The 19370-nt window shown below is 36.9% G+C and overlaps 1 protein-coding gene across 1 annotated transcript in view; it reads right to left on the reverse strand.

Moving 5' to 3' along the window:
* The window catches only part of LOC142851646 (cytochrome P450 3A6-like), a 38814-nt gene extending 24865 nt beyond the window's left edge, over positions 1-13949 (reverse strand). The window contains exons 1-4 of the mRNA XM_075975532.1: positions 13659-13949; positions 12572-12665; positions 8976-9028; positions 5982-6081 (exon numbers count right to left, since the gene is read on the reverse strand). Coding sequence (XP_075831647.1) covers positions 5982-6081; positions 8976-9028; positions 12572-12665; positions 13659-13729 — 318 coding nt within the window. The 5' untranslated portion in view covers positions 13730-13949. The remainder of the gene's footprint in view (positions 1-5981; positions 6082-8975; positions 9029-12571; positions 12666-13658) is intronic.
* Between the last annotated feature and the right edge of the window lie 5421 nt (positions 13950-19370).

Genomic DNA, 19370 nt, shown 5'->3' on the forward strand with positions numbered 1-19370 from the left:
TAAAACGAATCCAAGAAGACATCAAAAAAATCATTGTCCAGGATCAAGTAGGCTTCATCCCAGAGATGTAGGGATGGTTCAAAATTTGCAAATCTGTCAAGGTAATATACCATATGAATAAACTGAAAGAAAAAACCACGTAATCATATCAATGAATGCTAAAATATCTTTGACAAAATCCAACAACACTTCATGATAAAGGTTCTGGAAAGAAGACGAATAAAAGGAACATACCTAAACATAATGAAGGCATTATACAGCAAGTTGTCAGTCACTAACAAACTAAATGGAGAGAAACTCAAAGTCATTATACTAAAAGTAGGAAAACATGAGACTGCCACTCTCTCCTTATCTATTCAATGTAGTACCCAAAATTCTGGCAAGATCAATAAGGCAACAGAAGGGGATCAGGAGGATACAAATTAGAAAGGAAGAAATCAAACTTTCACTATTTGCAGATGATATGATAGAATACACAAGTGATCCCAAAATTCTACCAGGGAACTTCTACAATTTATAAACACCTAATGTGGTTGGATACCAGATTAACTTTAAAAATAGGTAGCTTTCCTTTATACAAATGATAAATGTGCTGAGGAAATTCAGAGAATCAACATGCTTTAAAATAGTCACAAATAATATAAAATATCTTGGGGTAACCCTAACCAAGCAACCTCTAAGACAAGAACTTTAAGTCTTTGAAGAAAGTAATTGGAGAAGAGATCAGAAAATTCAAAGATCTGCCATGCTCATGGTCTGGTAGGATTAACATAGTGAAAATGGCAATCCTACATGAAGCAATGTACAGATTCAGTGTAATCTCAATCAAAATCCCAACACAATTCTTCACATCCTTGAAAGAATAAATCTCAACTTCAGATAGAAAAACAAAAAAAAACTGAATTGCTAAAACAATCCTGGAAAATAAATTAATTTCTGGAGGTATCAGTATCCCTGACTTCAAGCTCTCCTAGAGAGCTATGGGAATATAAAGTTTGGTACAGCATAAACACAGACATGTGGATCAATGGAATGGAAATAAAGACTCTGACATAAATCTTCATACTGTGAACACCTGATTTTTGACGAAGAAGTCAAACCTTTTCAAAGTTGGGAAATGATGCCTGGTACTGGAAACCTAGATCAATATAAAAAAACTAGGAAAGTTATGTATCTGAGATGCCATGTTACAATTATTAGAATGACCGTGATAAAATGCTAATGACAGTCTATATTGGAAAGGATGTGGAGTAACAGTAATACATCAACACTATCAAACTTGCACAGCCACTTTGGAATTCAGTATGTCAGTTCCTCTGAAAATTGGGGATGAATATTCCTCAAGACCCAACGATAACACTCTTAGGAATATACCCAAAGGATGCTCAACCATACCTCAAGGACACTTGCTCAACTATGTTCATAGCAGCATTATTCATAATAATCAGAACCAGAAAACAGCTTTGATGCCCCTCAAGTAAAGACTGAATAAATAAAATGTGGTATATCTATACAATGGATTATTACTCAGAAAGATAAAGAAAAAATTAATAAAATTTGTAGGAAAATGGGTGAAATTAGATAAAATAATTCTGAGTGAGGTAACCTAGACCAAGAAAGACAAAAATGGTATGTACTCATTCATAAGTGGATGCTAGATGTAAAGAAAAGGATAACAAGACTATAAACCTTAGCCCCAGAGAACCTAGGTAGCAAGGAGGACCCTAAGAGGGACACAAAAATCTCCATGGGATGTGGAAGTAGATGGGATGTGCAGAATAAACCAGGAGTTAGGGAAGTAGAGGAGAGGGCATAGGGGATGTGAACATGAATAATCAGGACGGTGTGTTGTGGGTGGGATGAAGGGAGGATGATGGGGCCATATCTTGATAGAGTAGAATATTGTGTGGTTAGAGAAAAGTCTGGTGCTAGGAAGGCTCCTGGGAACCCACAAGATGACTCCAGCTAAGACTCCTAGCAATACTGGAAAGGGTTCCTGAACTGATCTTCCCCTGTAATCACATTGATGACTGCATTGCTTGTCATTATGGAGCCTTCATCCAGTACTTCATGGAAGCAGATGCAGAGATCAATAGCCAAGCACTGGGCCATGCTCTGAGAGTCAAGCTGAAGAGAAGATAGGTGGATTACATGAGCAAGAGGATGTCAAGATTGTGACGGGGAAACCAACAGAGAAAGCTAACCTGAACTTGTAGCTCACAGGTTCTAGGGAGCTGGCACGGAACTGACCTAGGCCCTCCGCATCTGGGTCATAATTGTTTTGCTTGGTGTTTTGTGGGTCCCCTAGCAGTGGAACCCACGGATGCATGAGCTGACTCTTTGGAACCTGTTCTCTATGGTGGAATGCCTTGTTCAGTCTTGTTTCGGGGGTGGGGGGAAGAGGAGCTTGGTCTGCCTCAGCTTGATGTGCCATGCATTTTTGATTCCCATGGCAGGCCTTACCCCATCTAAGAGGTGATGGAAGAGGAGTAAATGGGGGCTAGAGGTGGAGAGGGAGGGAGAGAAGAGGAGAGAGAGGGAACTGTGGTTGTTATATACAGTAAATATATGAATAAATAAATAACAAAGACAGTAAATCTTTAAAAATATTTAGGGTCAATAGAATTGACAGAGACGCAGGAAAGCTGGCTGCTGGAACTGGCAAGGCCATTATATTCTGGAAATCCTAACATCTGCAATTACCTGCAAATGAAATACAGGGGCTAGGATCCTTGAACATTCTATCATGAGGAAGAGAAAGGTTCATGAGGTACTATCTTCTTGAGGATTTATAGGTAGGTAAAGGTTGCTAAGTAAGGAAGAACTATTTCATTTAGCAGTGAACACACTGGTAGGGTCCTATGATCCTACAAGTAGCCTTTCAATGTACACACTCTTGTAATTAATCCTTATTATATTCATTGACTCACAAAAAATATTTCAAAAGATATCAGAATAGAAGGAATAATAGTGTGTAAAAGGAAGGAAAACTGCATATAAATGAACAAAATTACATAATAGGAAATAAATATAAGCAAAACATATTACATACTATCATATGTGCATATATTAACATGTTTTACATTTATTACAAATAAGTCCATCATATACATACATATTCATACACTAATGGAAATCAAAAAATATATGAGAATTTCTAACAGTAAAAAAATAAAAATCAAAAACCATGGTGGTGTTGGGAGTTAAGGTATCCCAAGCTTTCTTTGAGGCCCTAATATATAGAAAAAAACACACTTCTGATATCCTGTATTTTCGTTGTGCAACACTGCTTGATTAGTTTCCTTCTCACTTCATTCCATTATATGATAGCTCTCTGCAGATTCTGTCCAATTTCTCCCCTATGTATGCTCAATTGGCATAAGACATCATTCATGCAAGACCCCCAAAACCCAACTTCTTCATTTTCCTGTCTTTTGATCTTCTGATCCTTCCTCTCAGGAGCCTATCAAGGAGAATGACATATTAGTCTACTTTGAATGGCACCCAATCAGGGACACCTGAGTACAGAAGAAAGATTAAGTACTGTCATAACATATCGATAAATAAGTGGGGTCAGGTCAGAAACACTGCCTGTAGAAAGAAGCAAAGATAAGGGGAGGGTAAAACAGAAGGCAGTGGAGGAGAATGAAAATAAGAAGAAGCAGGAACATGAGAAGGAGAAGGAAGAAGAGGAAGAGGAGGAGGAAGACAAGGACAACAACAACAAAAGAACCAGAAGTGGAAACTGAGGAAGAAGAAGAAGTGAAATTATCTTTATTTGCAGACTGTTACACAAGAAAACTTGGAGCAACATTCAATAATTTCAACATTGAGCCAGGATGCAAAACCAACTTAGGAAATGTGTAGTCTTTCTCAAACCAGTATGCTGAGATGTAGATCATGGACACACTTCCTGTCACAGTAATCTCCAAGAAAATATCCCTTGGAATCAACCTAACTAAGGAGGAGAAAAACCTCTACAATAAAACCTTTGAAAAGACATATTTAGACACCAGAAAATGAAAAACATCCTATACTCTTCAGGTGGAAGAATTGATATTGTGAAATGATCAGCCTACAAAAGCAACTTACAGATTCAATACAAGACAAAGCAAAATCCCCAGCATGTTCTTCATGCAAATAGAAATAAAGAATCCTAAAACTCAGAGGGAGCCAGAAAATATTGTAGATAAACAAGCAATATTGAGTAAAAGAACAATATAGGAGGGATTATCAGTCTAATTTCATACATAATTCCAGCTCTCAATTTGATTATTTCCTGCTATCTAGTTCTCTTAGGTGACTTTGCTTCTTTTTGTTCTAAAGTTTTCAAATGTTCTGTTAATTGGCTAGTGTGGGATTTTTCAAGCTTCTTTATGTAGGTATTTAGTGATTAACACTGTTTTCATTGTGTCCAATAAATTTGGGTATGTTGTGTGGTCATTTTCATTGAATTTTAGAAAGTCTTTTATTTCCCCCATTATTTCTTCCTTGGCCCATTGGTGATTCTGGTGAGCTTTGTTTAATTTTCATGTGTTTGTGGGATTAAAGGTGTGCACCAACATCACCCGGCTGCTAATTCTATCTAGTGTAGCTAGCTCTGCTTTCTGATCTTTAGGCAAGCATTATTTGTTACAGCACAAAAAAATATATCACCACAGGTTTGAATATAAGCACTGATGACACCTGCTAATAAAGCCTTAAAAACACTGCCAAATAAAGCAAACAAACAAAGAAGCAAATGATCTAAGAAACACTGAAGGAGAAAGAAAAACACTAACTTTAGTATTAATTGTGATTACCAAGATTCCTTATGAAATCTGAAGTGACACAGGAATAAGGAAATAGTGTCTCCCTGAGACAGGAGAGCTAACAAGAACTTCTGACTGCTGTCTATGAACCTGCATGTACCTCCTTTCTCTTGAAGGGGCCACATTTGCTCTTCTAGGATGAGAAGTGACCATCACCAATAACCACTTAGACAGTGTCCCCATTAAGTGTTTTATTGCTCTGGAGAGACACCATGATTTTGGAAACTCTTATTAAAGAAAACATTTATTTGGGATGGCTTAGAGTTTCAAAGGTTTAGTCCAATATCTCCATGGCAGCGACATACAGGGGGCCATGATGCCAGTGAAAGAGCTGAGAGTTCTACATCTTGGTGCACAGGCAACAAGAAGTGAACTGTGTCTACACTGAGTGTAGCTTGAGCATAGGAGACCACAAAACCCACACTCACAATGATACACTTCCTGAAACAATGCAATAAAGTCATACCTCCTAATAGGGCCACTCGATATGAGCTTGGGGGGCAGTTACATTTAAACTAACACAGACAGCAAGCTGTTTGATAAAAGTAACCTTGTCTTACACTGAAACATGTACACTTCAGCTTATGTAAAACTTTTCTATCTATAGAGAAAATGTACTTCAAGGCTGGGGAAACAAAAAGCATTCTAAAATGGTCAAAAGACTATGATAGTATCTAGACCACTGGCCCAGTCATGGCCTCTTTTAGAAATAGAGGCCATAGTTAGAAGTTGATAAGAGAAATTATCCTTTATTGCCAACAGTTGAGAATATATTAGGGAAGGTTAAGGACCCCTCCTTTAAAATGCACCATGAAGAGTACATTGTATAGTCATTCCGTAGTTCCTTCATGATATCAGGTGTGTTGGTTTTGTGATACTTGTGTCTGAACCCCAGATCTTATACATGTCAGTAAGCCCTATACCACTGAGATATATCCCCAGATACTCATAATAGAAATTTTAAATAGTCACATTCTTATTTTTGATTATAATAAAGTTTGTCCCTTTCCATTTCTTCCTCCAAACCCTCCCATATGTCTCTTATTGCAATTTTTCATGCTGATGGTCAATTTTTCTTATTAATTGTCATATGTATATACCTTCATTTTCATAATTATAAACTTTAAGTGGGTATATTGCTCACATTTTTTTAAAAAAAGAAATACATACCCGCCTATTTGTGAAGACAGAGTAAAATTCCTTCACTAGCACGTTTTTGATCAAGCCTGGTTCTGCAATGGCAAGGACAGGCTGTAGCCCCTCGTATAGCCTGTATCGTGAAAACAGATATGGTTAAATTTTGATGCTGATATTACTGTTGGTTCTACAAGACACAGTGCCTTAGGCTTTCCAACACAAGAAGCCACTGCTTAGTTCAGGAAATGAATAGAAACATAACCCAGGCAAGGATGAAATATATGACAACAAAAGAGCTCTCTAAATTCATCACAGTTGAGCTAACATGGAGAAACTGAAACCCCTGAAAGTAAACACACATGAGCAAACCATACTATTCTTTGTAATTTATGTTCATGCACAATTTTATTAGACATTCAGAGGAAAACAGTAACAGAAGGAAGCTGAAAATCCCAGCAGTGGTCAAGTTGAAAGAAAACAGAACAAGAGTCATATTTTTCTAAGTTATGCAGAAAGGTCAAAGAAAGAGTGAGGAAGCCCCCAAAAATGTCCCAGAGGGCAGGAGTGCTGAGAATGACCAGATGCAAATCAGAGTTCAGATGACACTAAATCTGAGGCTTCTATGTTGCAGGGACAAGGAGAGTGAGAAAATTAGACTCATGATTAGGTAAAGCAATAGATACAGCTTATCAAGTATAGAAGCATCCTGACAGCATTGAAGTTATCTGTTAATATGAGGTAAGAGCCAAAAATGCATCTGACTATGCAGTGTGCAGCCTTTGATAGGCACTTTCTTACCAAGATTCTAAAATGTGTGTTTCCTATCATTATATTATCCACATATGCTCTCCTACTTGGATGGAGCCCAGGTGAGGAAGGGCTTCCATTCTGCCTCTGAAAACAGTGTTCTTTAATATGCCCATCTTGGTGGGTAATTAACTCGATATTCCACTGTCAGGATTTATCCATAAGAGCTACGGTACAAGAAATATTTGTGGGACACAGAGGTGATGACAAATCAGTCTTCTGTAACTATTTTCATCCAAAGAGAGAAATAGTCTTTGACTAAGAAGAAAATGATTCTTTTTCAATAAAATAAAAAATCTATTAGTTGGAAAGGAGACCTTGGATTTTCAGGAGTAGTAGATGTCTAGAATCCTCATATCACTGCAAGTTTAGTTTATTCAATAATAAAAATATTTCGCAATGTTTGGAATATAGTCTGGTAATAGAGTCCTTCCTACATTGTAGAATAACATGGGCTTGTGCATTTCAATATAAATACATAGAAATAAAAAATGTTACAAGATATTAATAATGTTTGAATTTATAGATAAATTATTTTATTTAATATTTTAATTTAATATGTTTGAGCATAGGCCTGAGTATATGTAAGTATACAATGTACACACTGAAGCTTGCGAAGGTCTGAAGAGGTTTTGGATTCCCTGGGTTTTGAGATAGAATGTGGGTCCTGGGAAAGAAATGGTGTGTCTTCCACAAAATAGTAACTGTTTTACTTTATTGACCCAACTCTCCAGGCTTTAATGTCAAAATATTAACATCTGACAAGCAATAATGATACAAGGAACACTTTCTTTGATACCATTGGAAATTCATCACAAAGTGCCCTTGGCGATGGGTTACTTGTTCTTATAGACCATGTCAGTTCAGCAGACCCTGTGTTGAATACTGTGGTTTCTGATAATGGATATGAAGAGATGAAGAGGCAGAACCTTCTCCACCCTGCGTGTGGTACACTGCACAGTGATGTCATAACTCCCCAGCCTCTTACTAAACCTCCAGCAGCTCTAAAAGTGAAAGTTTAATAATTTTGGCCCAAACAGCACACAAAGTAATTAATGAAACAAGTCAAGAAGGAAATGGCATGCAGTAACATATGGTGAAAGGAAATATTAATACACATTCTTGCTACACAGCCATCACCTCATATCTAGTATAAACAGAAAAAGGAGAGAACTAGACAATTCAGCAACGTGTGCTGTCACAGACCTCTAAGAGAGCAGGCAGGAATGGAAGACAGTGAGTTCTAGGCCACCCTGAGCTTCATTGTAGATTCCAGGCCAAACTTGGTATACTGAGACCTGGTCTCAAAAGTCGATGTGGAAAACTTAGGAGGTGTCTATTTTACTAAAAGAACTACAAGCAAGAAAGGAATCCTAGGGATGGGAGAACTGTTCTTCACCAGGGAAGAGCACACATTATTTGTTATCAACTATCAAATGATCAGCATTGACAGTGCTCATAAATATCATATATAGACCAAGACGGGTATACTTTGAATATATTTATTAAAATATATATTTATGTAATATATAATATAATGTATGTGTGTATATGTAAGCATATATATATATATGTAACAATGATTAGTGAAAAGAGATAACATAAAATTGAAAAAGGTCAAGGAGGAAATTATTGAAGGTTTTGTAGAGTACAAGGGAAAGGAGAAATGATGCAATTATATTATAATCTCAAACCATTAAGGAAATATTAATAATAAAAATAAAATCAACAGGTAATTTAACATAGAATATCTATAAATCTGTATATTTATTATATATTTTACTCCAGCCTGTATTTGAAAAGCAAATGTTTACGGCAAGTATTTTTTATAAGAATGATTTTTATTTTACTCAGGGTGAATCACTATGGGAAGGAGAACACTCTCCTGAATTATGATCACATATTACATATCTCTGTAATAATGCATTTCACACAATTTAGAAGAACCCAAGGAAGGATAAATAAAGGTAAAATGACTTAAAAGACATTTGACAAAGGTAACTTCTTGGTCATCGAAGGATACAGACAAATCATTACTTGCAACTTTAAGACTGAAGGTTACAGCATAAACTGGCATATGCCACCCTTGGTAGACAGACTTCCAACCACTATAAAATAGACATTGTCTCCCAAGTAACTTTGCTGACAAGCTACTCATGCCGTTTGGTGCCACATCACAATATCACAATACTATCTGATAGACATTTCCAGAATACTCACCCCCACATATCCCCATACTTGTTTCGGCATTCTATATCAAATATCGATATACCCTAGGAAGTGAAATAACATGAAAAGTCATTATTTTTCTATGTGTGTTGACCACTACTTGAAAAATACATGGCAGAAATCCCAGGACACCAAGTTCTTTATCTAACTCCTCCATAGTCAGTTGAAAGAAGGTCTCTGAGGGAGAAGAAGAAGATGCAGGAGACCAATTACATGAAGAAATAACAGTTATTTATGATTTCTTTCCCAGGGTATTAGACATTTCAAATGTTTTCTTCTCTATTTAAACTAATAATTTGTTCATTATCTGCTGTACTGTTTTGATAATGTATTGACTCTGAAATCCTGAAACACTCCATCTTTTCTATTCTTTGGGTGCGATAGGGCTCCAAGAATCAGGAAGATTGCCAAAAATATGCAAAATCTGTTTTTTCTCACTTACTGACCCTATCACATGATCACTTACCTAGAATTCTAGTGTAATCAGTAAATTGAGCATATAATTTATGTTTGCAGTATGTTAGATTTATATAAATGTTATTGGTCAGATTAACTGAAAAGTAAGGAATAGAGTATAGGCAAAATAGGTTGGCCTTTTAGTGTACATGAAGAAAGATGAGGAAATACCAATTTGCATAAAGCAAACATAAAATTTGAATAACCGGTCTGCATTTACACTTCTAAAACCCGGGGATATATAAAATTTGTAGTTAAGTGGTATTGTAATTTTGTAGGATATAATTGCATGTAACTCAATGTACCTCAAACTCTGTGTGTATCATAAGGGTGAACTGAATATCCTTATTTTTCTGATTTTATCGCCCGTGTACTGGAATAACAGACTTATGCAATGGCCAGTGTGTCTATTTATGTAATTAAGCTGAGTGTGCTAGACAGAGAACTTCAGAATAAATTTCCTCTTCAGCAATGTTAATTTCAGTTGTGTGAAATTAGGTAACTGGGCAGATGATGGAGTTCTGCCTGTGGATCATTTGCCTCATGCTGAGAACCAGGCTCGTGTAAGTTTTCTCAGAGGTCGTAATGAAAGGAGAAGGAAACATGAGTTGTGTGTGCTTGTCCAGTAGCAGACTTGGCTGGACTAGGCCTGGAGCCTGATCCTTGAAGGAGTTAAGGTTGTAGGTTTTTTTTGGATCAGATTCTTTCCCCTGGGCTGAGTTTGCCAGTCCTAAAACAGCTAGATCTTGGATATCTTGCTTTCTCTTTGCCAGTGTTGTTTGATTTACCTCTCTGCTGACCTTTGCCATTAAGCCATGCAAAGAGTATTTTAAAAAAACAATGCTGTTTAAGATACATGCTCGTCATGAGTTGTCAGCTTATGTAAGACTCTCAGTCTCAGTTATGTGTCTTCTTTACTTCCTGTCTCCAGTCCTCACCCTCCACATCTCACAATCTTCTCATTTGGGACCCAATTTCCTGCAGATTAAGGTGCCCTTTTGCCCAACATGGGGCTCAAGTACAGGAAATATCAAGAATGAGCACAATGAATATATAAAATGAGTCAGATCGGGGACTGTTTATAAGAAAGAAAGGGTAACAGAACATGTTAGTGTTTCTAAGGAGCACTTTCTTTTCCTTCATAGGCTTCCTTTGTCTCTGCATTCATGTTCTAGCTAATGCTTGTAAAGCATTTAAAAAAGTTACTTATATTCATTAAAAAAGAAATATCTCCTTGGTTCCCTGAAGAAAGTTCTGTAAGTTTAAAGACGTGTAAATGTGTAGGTGAATGGTTAAAAATACAATACCACCGATGAAGGCCAAGAAAGTTTCCTATTGATGGATTTATGATGAAAAAATACCCAGTCCTGTAAGTCTTCTTTCTTTCTTTCTTTCTTTCTTTCTTTCTTTCTTTCTTTCTTTCTTTCTTTCTTTCTTTCTTTTTCCTTCCTTCTTTCTTTCTTTTTCCTTCCTTCTTTCTCTTTCCTTCCTTCCTTCTTTATTTCTCTTCCCTCTTTTTCTTTCATTCTTTTACTTTGTCTTTTTCCTTCCTTCCTTCACTTCCCCTTCCTTTCTTCCTCCATCCCTCCCTTTCTCTTCTTTTCTTCCTTCCTTTCTTTCTTTCTTCCTACATTTCTCATTCTGAGTCTTCCCCATGAACACCTTACCATTCAAGACCCTCATTCCTTCTATTAGAATCAATCTAAAATATGCAAAGCCTTGGATTTGATACCCAACTCCCTATAATTAACCCCATAATTAAGATATTGTTGTACACACAAGTGATGAGTAAGCAGGTTCAGGAAACCATGGCCATCATCTATAGAGCAAGCTTGTGCCAGTCTTCACTACATGAGATACTTCTTGAAACAAAACCCAATGCAAAAAAGTGTATTTCAAAGGAAATAAATTTCAAATGTCATCTGAAAAATGAAGGGAAAATGATTGCTTATTTTCAGTTTCATGAGAGTATGGAATTATTAGTAAATTAAGCAAAAAATTTCTGTTTGGAAGAATTATGATATGATCAGTAGGACTCAAGTTTTTGGAAAAGGAATTTTTCCAGCAGTAAAAGCTTCACACTGACACTGTTGTTGGCCTCCTGAGTGTGAACCTAGGGATGACAGTCCAGGAACCCGTTCCTTTAGAAAACCTCCACAAAGGCTCTGTATAAACTCACAGGTCTAATTATATATGTATGTGTGGGTGTTAATATATATGTATACATTTATATAAATATACATAAACACTTTATATCTATGTGTGTATATATGTATATACACATATATACATGCTTATATGTGTGTATATATATATATCTCTAGTCACATCTAATTTTTACATTTTATGAAGTTGTCAAATAATGCTTTATTTGAATATCAATCTGCTTCTGTTTCAAAGCACAAAACTCACTTAATGGTTAAATATCAGAGGTTCACAAACAACATTATCCCGTCTCCCATAATCCCACACCTCAGCATGCTGCATAAGGTTCTACTATGAAGTGCAAAGGAGTAAAACCTTTTGTTTGAGCTCTCAGTGCACCCCCACTTACACACACAAGAAATCGTAAGCGACAGAAACACAGCTAGAGACTTAAAAATAATAACAGGATATGTAATGGTTATATTGAGGATTCAGTTATCTGCATATTCCTCATAAGTAACTGTGTGCCTTTATAAGCATGCACTAGAGCTACTCAGCAAGAAGGGAAAATGTTAGTATTCAACTCTGATGTGACTACTGCATTAAAGTTGCTGAGAAGTCACCCAAGATCCTTGATATATATTTCTTCAAACACTGAATCAGAGAAACTGTAATTCTGGAATCTGTACTGAAAATACTTAAATCTGATGCTTCCAAATTCTATATTTTCAGGTTTTGAGCATCTGGTAATACTGTGTTAACATTTAAGACAGACATCTGACACAAAATTCAGGTCCCCCAAAACCACATGTCTAATCTTGCCCAGGATAAATGGTCAAAGTTCAGCATGTAGCACCAACTATTCTGAAAGCTGTAAACTGCAGCTTCCAATGACCATACACACTGATGAACTGACATAATCTCATGACATTCATGAAACTGTCACAGACACAAGAACTAAGTTAGTGATTACAAGCATAACTCACCTTCCTATATTTAAGCATTGTCCCAACAAAAGGCAGAGGTTTGGGGCCAGGAATCCCTAACTTCTTAAAAAGTCCATGTGAAGAGGTTCCATAACTAAATATAGAGGAAGAAACCAGGTCATGAGCTTGTTAACACACATATATATTCACATATGTACACACATTAACCATGAAAATATATAAATGAGACATATGTGAATAAGTGTATTTATGCTTCTGAATGAGTGAATATGTATATTCATGCATATGCATAATATTAAATATTATTTAATATCATGTAATGTATAATATTAAATCATTGTATCACATGCATAAATATACATATTCAATGATTCAGAAACATCAATACACTTATTCACATATTTCCTCATTTATGTATACTATTTCAGAGTATATCAGTATGTACTGATTTCTTTCCCCTTGGGTACAACTATTGACAACTACAGAAGTCTATCTACTGAGGGAGAACTTAACATAAAATTGTGGAACAATAATCCTGTTAACACACAATTTATTATAAACCTCTAGGTAAACTCTTAAAGGCCCCAGTCCTGGAGTTAATATGTAATAAAACTTACTAACCTTAAATTTGAATGTTACTGAGGGGCTCACCAGAGTAAATAAGGAAGAAAACATCATCAGTGTGGGTAACCACAATGTAAGATTCACATGATTCCTTCTCAACATTATGTGAACAGTCAATAGTGAGGTTGATCAGTGGTGAAGGGCAGTCCACCAGTATAGTCGCTTGACAAGATTCTGATTTGTTCTGTCCCTCAGAATGAAAATTGTGCAGAGTTTCCCAGATGCAGCTTTTAGCCTAGAATTATGGCTTTGCAGCTAAGAGCAATTGCTGCTTTTGAAGGGGAAAGAGGTTCAGTTACCAGCAGCCACATGACAGATCACAACTGTTCAGTTGACTGAAAAGCACAGTGAGATACATGGTTTAGTTTACAACCAAAATACATTCAGCTGTGGCAGTATTAATTTCCACTGGATTATATCTTCTAGTTTCAGATAGGTTAAAAGGGTCTGAGAATCACTCCAACTCTAGGACCACAAAGGAGAGGCATCAGCCCTTACTCACAGGTAGAGGAGCACCAGGATGGTAGCCAGCAGGGCCCATGTTTCCATGGAAAGGTTTAGAATCAGGTCCATTGCTCTTTTCTTCCAAGAAATCTGCTCTCTGACTTTTCCTTATAGGTGAGGGCTTTAGTTCTCCTTCTGAGATCAGGGGTGAAACTGTGAAGCTAAGCCATAGTATTTATGTTCTAGGAAAGGGGGTGGAGCAGTTGATACTGCCAGTAGAAAGACCAAGTGTGTATCTATCATGGTTATGGAGAATATGGGTGTCCTCTTCACTTGGCAGTTCACAATAGTGCATGCTCACCCATATTTTGACTTCTTTACTGTTCATTTCCCTAGGAAATTAATAAATAATTAAACCAATGCTCTCAATGAGAACAGAGGTCATAGTTGTTTATCAGAAATGCAGTAGACTGATGGACATTAAATTTCCTTTAATGTTTCTGTGGCTGTCTTCACTGATAAAAACAATAAATCTTTGCAAACAAATCTCATCTCTAAATCTTTATATATGTGTATCCTTTCTCTGGAACTCCTGTGTATTATAGAAGCAATATTGTATTTCATAAGCACTTTTGGCAAAACAGTCATGTCTTCCAGTCAAAATTCAAAGTTCATCTTGCATTACTTTTGTTGCCTTTTTAAATTAATGGAATATTCTAGAGATGCTTCACTCATATGGTACCAATCCTATGTCAGTTGAATATATTAAAGATAGTTTCAGATGCACCCAAATGTATTAGGACATCACCCTTGGATTAACTTGATCAAGAGAAATCCCCAGGGTTGATCTCTCCACTTTTTTTCTTGTTACTGGCCTCCGTATGTAAACGTGGTGTTCTATCTGAGATTTATGCCTGTTGTTCTCTCTGGAACTATTTCTCATTTACAAATTCCTAACAAATGGCTTTATCCTATATTTGTTGAACATCACATAAACCATAACATGGGAAAGAGATGATGGATGTTTTCCAAATATTTTACAATTTTACACGAAGAAAACTGATTTTTTGACCCCAACAAATATTGCAACACTCAGAAAACCAAGAAGTTTTGTAAGCGTACAACTGTCAAAGTACATCTATGGGCTGCTTGCAATGCTTATGATACATATTTATCTATTGGTTTGCTTCCAAACTGTTGGTCACTTTAGCTAATGATTACTACACCACACAAATACACACATGCATTACTTTTAGTCTGTGGCATGATAGGATACATAATTATGATTTAAACTGTGCATTAGCTTAGGTAATAAAGGCTCCTAATATAGGAAATCCAAAGCAAATAAAGTTGTTTGGGATATTTTTGCATTAAAGGCAGGCTAAATAAACAGGGTAATTACAAAATAGGGTACCAGGATAAGACTTGTGCAATATGAAGGTATATTATTAACTTGGCTGTCAGTCTAAAAATGTTCAGTCTCTTCAAATCTAAGGCTTATAAACTGAACAAGATATATAGAGTTGTGTCAATACACAATCTTGATCAGATTGGATATCCTTAAGTGTTTGTTAACTGAGTTGAAGGGATTATTAACTTTCAAATGATTTTGTAATTGGTTAGGAAATTGAATGATTTACATGGATGACCTAAATGATATCTTGACTGATGCTGAATTCAAAGAGAGAAATAACCACCTTAGAAGCATGATGTCACATATTATGGTACAATGATTTTCACTGTCATCTTTGAACACACACCACACTCCTAATGGTAGAGTCCTATGTGATATCTTAGGAATCACACAGGAGGAACTGAGGAAGATTCTCTGCAGTTAGCAAGTCTTTCTGGTTCAGTCAAATAACATGAATGTGGCCTATCTGCCCTCATAACTTTCCTATATTCTTGGTTCAGATCCTAAAGACACAACCAACTAACTATTACCTCTTCCTGACACACTGCTCACCCTGTTTCTAGGCTCTTTTCCACAACTTGAACAGATAGCTGCTCAGGTACAGGCCAAGCCAGTGAAGAGGACATGTGAAAGCCATGTCAGTTGAGAGAAGAGATAGGCAAACTCAACTGCCAGAATTTCAGATAGGTGGCCCTATCTGAAATTATAGATGGAGAAAAATAATATTTCATGATTAAGTCCGTCAAAAAATATTCATCTAAAAGCTGTCCCTAGAGAAGAAAATAGAAGAGAACTCCAAAGCAAGGAGGAGTTCAACTACATTTATGAAAAACAGGAAATAAGAAATCTCATACCAGAAAAAGTGGAAGAAAGGAGAAAACTCATATACCCCATCACCACCATCATCACCACCATATTCACCACCAAAAACAAATAACAGGAATTAACAATCTATTGGTCACCAATATCTCTCAATATCAATATTATTCAATAAAAAGACACAGTCAAGCAGAATAGATGCAACATATAATTCATCATTCTACTTCATTTAAGAAACATATATTAACATCAAAGATAAATATTACCTCCGAATAAAGTGTTGGAAAGAAAGATATTCAAACAAATGTACTTAACAAACAAGAGACTGCAACTATCCTACTATTTAACAAAATAGATTTCAAACCTAAACTAATCCATAAGAGATGGGATAAGGATACTTCATGCTCATGAAAAGACAAATCCACCAAGATGACATTTCAGTTTTTAAAATCTATGCCTTAAAAGTAAAGGCAACTATGTTTGTAAAAAGAAGATTACTGAAGCTTAATCAGACATCAACCCTTACACATTAATATTGTATGATTGCAATAGCTTTTTCTCACCAGTGGACAGGTTATCAAGACAAATACTAAAGAGACAAATAGTGTAGTTAATAGATGTTGCGAACCAAATGGACCCAAATTATATCTATAGAACATTTCATCTGAAAACAAAAGCATATACCATCTTCTTACTAACCACAAATATTCTCCAAAACAGACTCTAGTGATGAGGTGCGCAGACCTGCTTTATGACCTGTCTAGCTCCAGCACGAATAGCTTAGCCTGAAATAATTACACAGAAACTGTATTCTTTTAAACACTGCCTGGTCCATTACATCTAGCCTCTTCTTGGCTAATTCTCACATCATGATTCACCCATTTTTAATAATCTGTGTAGCACCACGAGGTGGTGGCTTACCGGGAAAGATTCAACATGTCTGATCTGGCAGCTGGCTCCATGGCGACTGCCTCACTTTTCCTTCTTCCCAGCATTCTGTTCTGTCTACTCTACATACATATGATATGACCTATCAGGCCAAGCAGTTTCTTTATTAATTAAACAATGAAAGCAACAGATAGACAGATGACGCTCCTCCATCAACAGACTAAAAAAGAAATCAGGGAAACAACACCTTCCCCAATAGTCACAAATAATATAACTTATCTTGGAGTGATGCTAACTAAACAAGCAAAAGACTTGCATGAAAATAATTTCAAGTCTTTTTTAATTATTGATTTATTTTTATATTGAAAAAAAATTTCTGCCTCCTCCCAGCCTCTCATTTCACTCCCCCTCCTCCCACTCCTCTCCTGCTCCAACCACACCTATCCCCCTCCCTCTCCAGTCTGAAGAGCTGTCAGATTTCCATGCCCTGTGGAAAGTCCAAAGTCCTCCCCCCTCCATCCTGGTGTAAGAAGGTGAACATCTAAACTGGCTAGGCTCCCTTAAAGCCAGAACATGAAGTAGGATCAAAACCCAGTGCCATTGTCCTTGGCTTCTCAGCAGCCCTCATTGTCTGCCATATTCAGAGAGTCCGGTTTTATCCCATGCTTTTCAGTCCCAGTCCAGCTAGCCTTGGTGAGCTCCCAATAGATCAGCCCCACTTTCTCCATGAGTGGGTGCCCCGCTTGTGGTCCGGACTTCCTTGCTCATGTTCTCCCTCCTTCTGCTCCTCAATGGGACATTAGGAGCTCAGTCCGGTGCTCCAGCATGGGTCTCTGTATCTATCTCCATCCATCTCCAGATGAAGGTTCTATGGTGATATGCAAGATATTCATCAGTATGGCTATAGGATAGGGTTATTTCAGGTTCCCTATCCTCAGCTGCCCCAGGAACTAACTGGGGACATCGCCCTGGGCACCTGGGAGCCCCTCTAGGTCCAAGTTTCTTGCCAACCATAAAATGGCTCCCTTATTAAGATATGAGCTTCCCTGCTCCCCTATCCAAACTTCTTTTATACCAATCATCCTGTCCCCAAGTTCCCCCTATCCTCCCCTTTTCACTTTTCTCTCCCCATCTCCCCTTAAACCCTTCACACCCAACTCCCAAGATCCCAATTTTTTGCCCGGCACTCCTGTCTACTTCCCATAACCAGGAAGATAGCTATATGTTTTTCTTTGGGTTCACCTTTTTATTTAGCATCTTTAGGATATCAAATTATAGACTCACTGACCTTTATTTATGGCTAGAACCCAATTATGAGTGAGTACATCCCATGTTCATCTTTTTGGGTCTGGGTTACCTCACTCAGGATAGTATTTTCTATTTCCATCCATTTGCATGCAAAATTGGAGAAGTCATTGTTTTTTACCGCTGAGTAGTACTCTAATGTGTATATATTCCAAAATTTCTTAATCCATTCTTCCATTGAAGGACATCTAGATTGTTTCCAGGTTTCGGCTATTGCAAATAATGTTGCTATGAACATAGTTGAACAAATGCCCTTGTCATATGATCAGGCAACTCTTGGGTATATTCCCAAGAGTGGCATTGCTGGGTCCAGAGGTAAGTAGATCCAAAAATTACTGAGAAACCGAAACACTGATTTCCAAAGTGGTTGCACAAGTTTACATTCCCACCAGCAATGGATGAGGGTACTTCTTCTTCCACAACCTCTCCAGCAAAGGCTATCATTGGTGTTTTTGATTTTAGCCATTCTGACAGGTGTAACATGATATCTCAAAGTTGTTTGGATTTGCATTTCCCTGATTGCTAAGGAGGTTGAGCATGACCTTAAGTGTCTTTTGGCCATTTGAACTTCTTCTCTTAAGAATTCTCTGTTCAGATCAGTGCCCCATTTTTTAATTGGGTTAATTAGCATTTTGAAGTCTAGTTTCTTGAGTTCTTTACTACATAAGCAACCCCAAAAACTCCACCAAAGAACTCCTACAGCGTATAAACACCTTTAGTAATGTGGCAGGATACAAGATCAACTCCAAAAAATAAGTCACCCTCTATACACAAAAGATATGGAAGCAGAGAGGGAAATCAGAGAAGCATCACCTTTCACGATAGCCACAAACAGCATAAAATATCTTGGGGTAACTCTAACCAAGGAAGTGAAAGATCTATTTGACAAGAACTTTAAGGCATTGAAGAAAGAAATTAAAGAGGATTCCAGAAAAATGGAAGGATCTCCCTTGTTCTTGGATTGGGAGAATCAACATAGTAAAAATGGCAATTCTACCAAAGGCAATTTAAAGATTCAATGCAATCCCCATCAAGGTCTCATCAAAATTCTTCACAGATCTTGAGAGGACAATAATCAACTTTATATTGAAAAGCAAAAAACCCAGGATAGCCAAAACAATCTTATACAATAAAGGAACTTCTGGAGGAATTACCATCCTTGACTTCAAACTCTATTACAGAGCTACAGTAATGAAAACAGTGTGGTATTGGCATAAAAACAGAGAAGTCGACCAATGGAATCATACAGAAGACCCAGATTTTAACCCACAAACCTATGAACACCTCATTTTCGATAAAGGAGCTAAATGTATACAATGGAAGAAAGAAAGCATCTTCAACAAA

This window comes from Microtus pennsylvanicus, chromosome 1, assembly GCF_037038515.1.
Source record: "Microtus pennsylvanicus isolate mMicPen1 chromosome 1, mMicPen1.hap1, whole genome shotgun sequence".
NCBI classification, from domain to species: Eukaryota; Metazoa; Chordata; class Mammalia; order Rodentia; family Cricetidae; genus Microtus; species Microtus pennsylvanicus.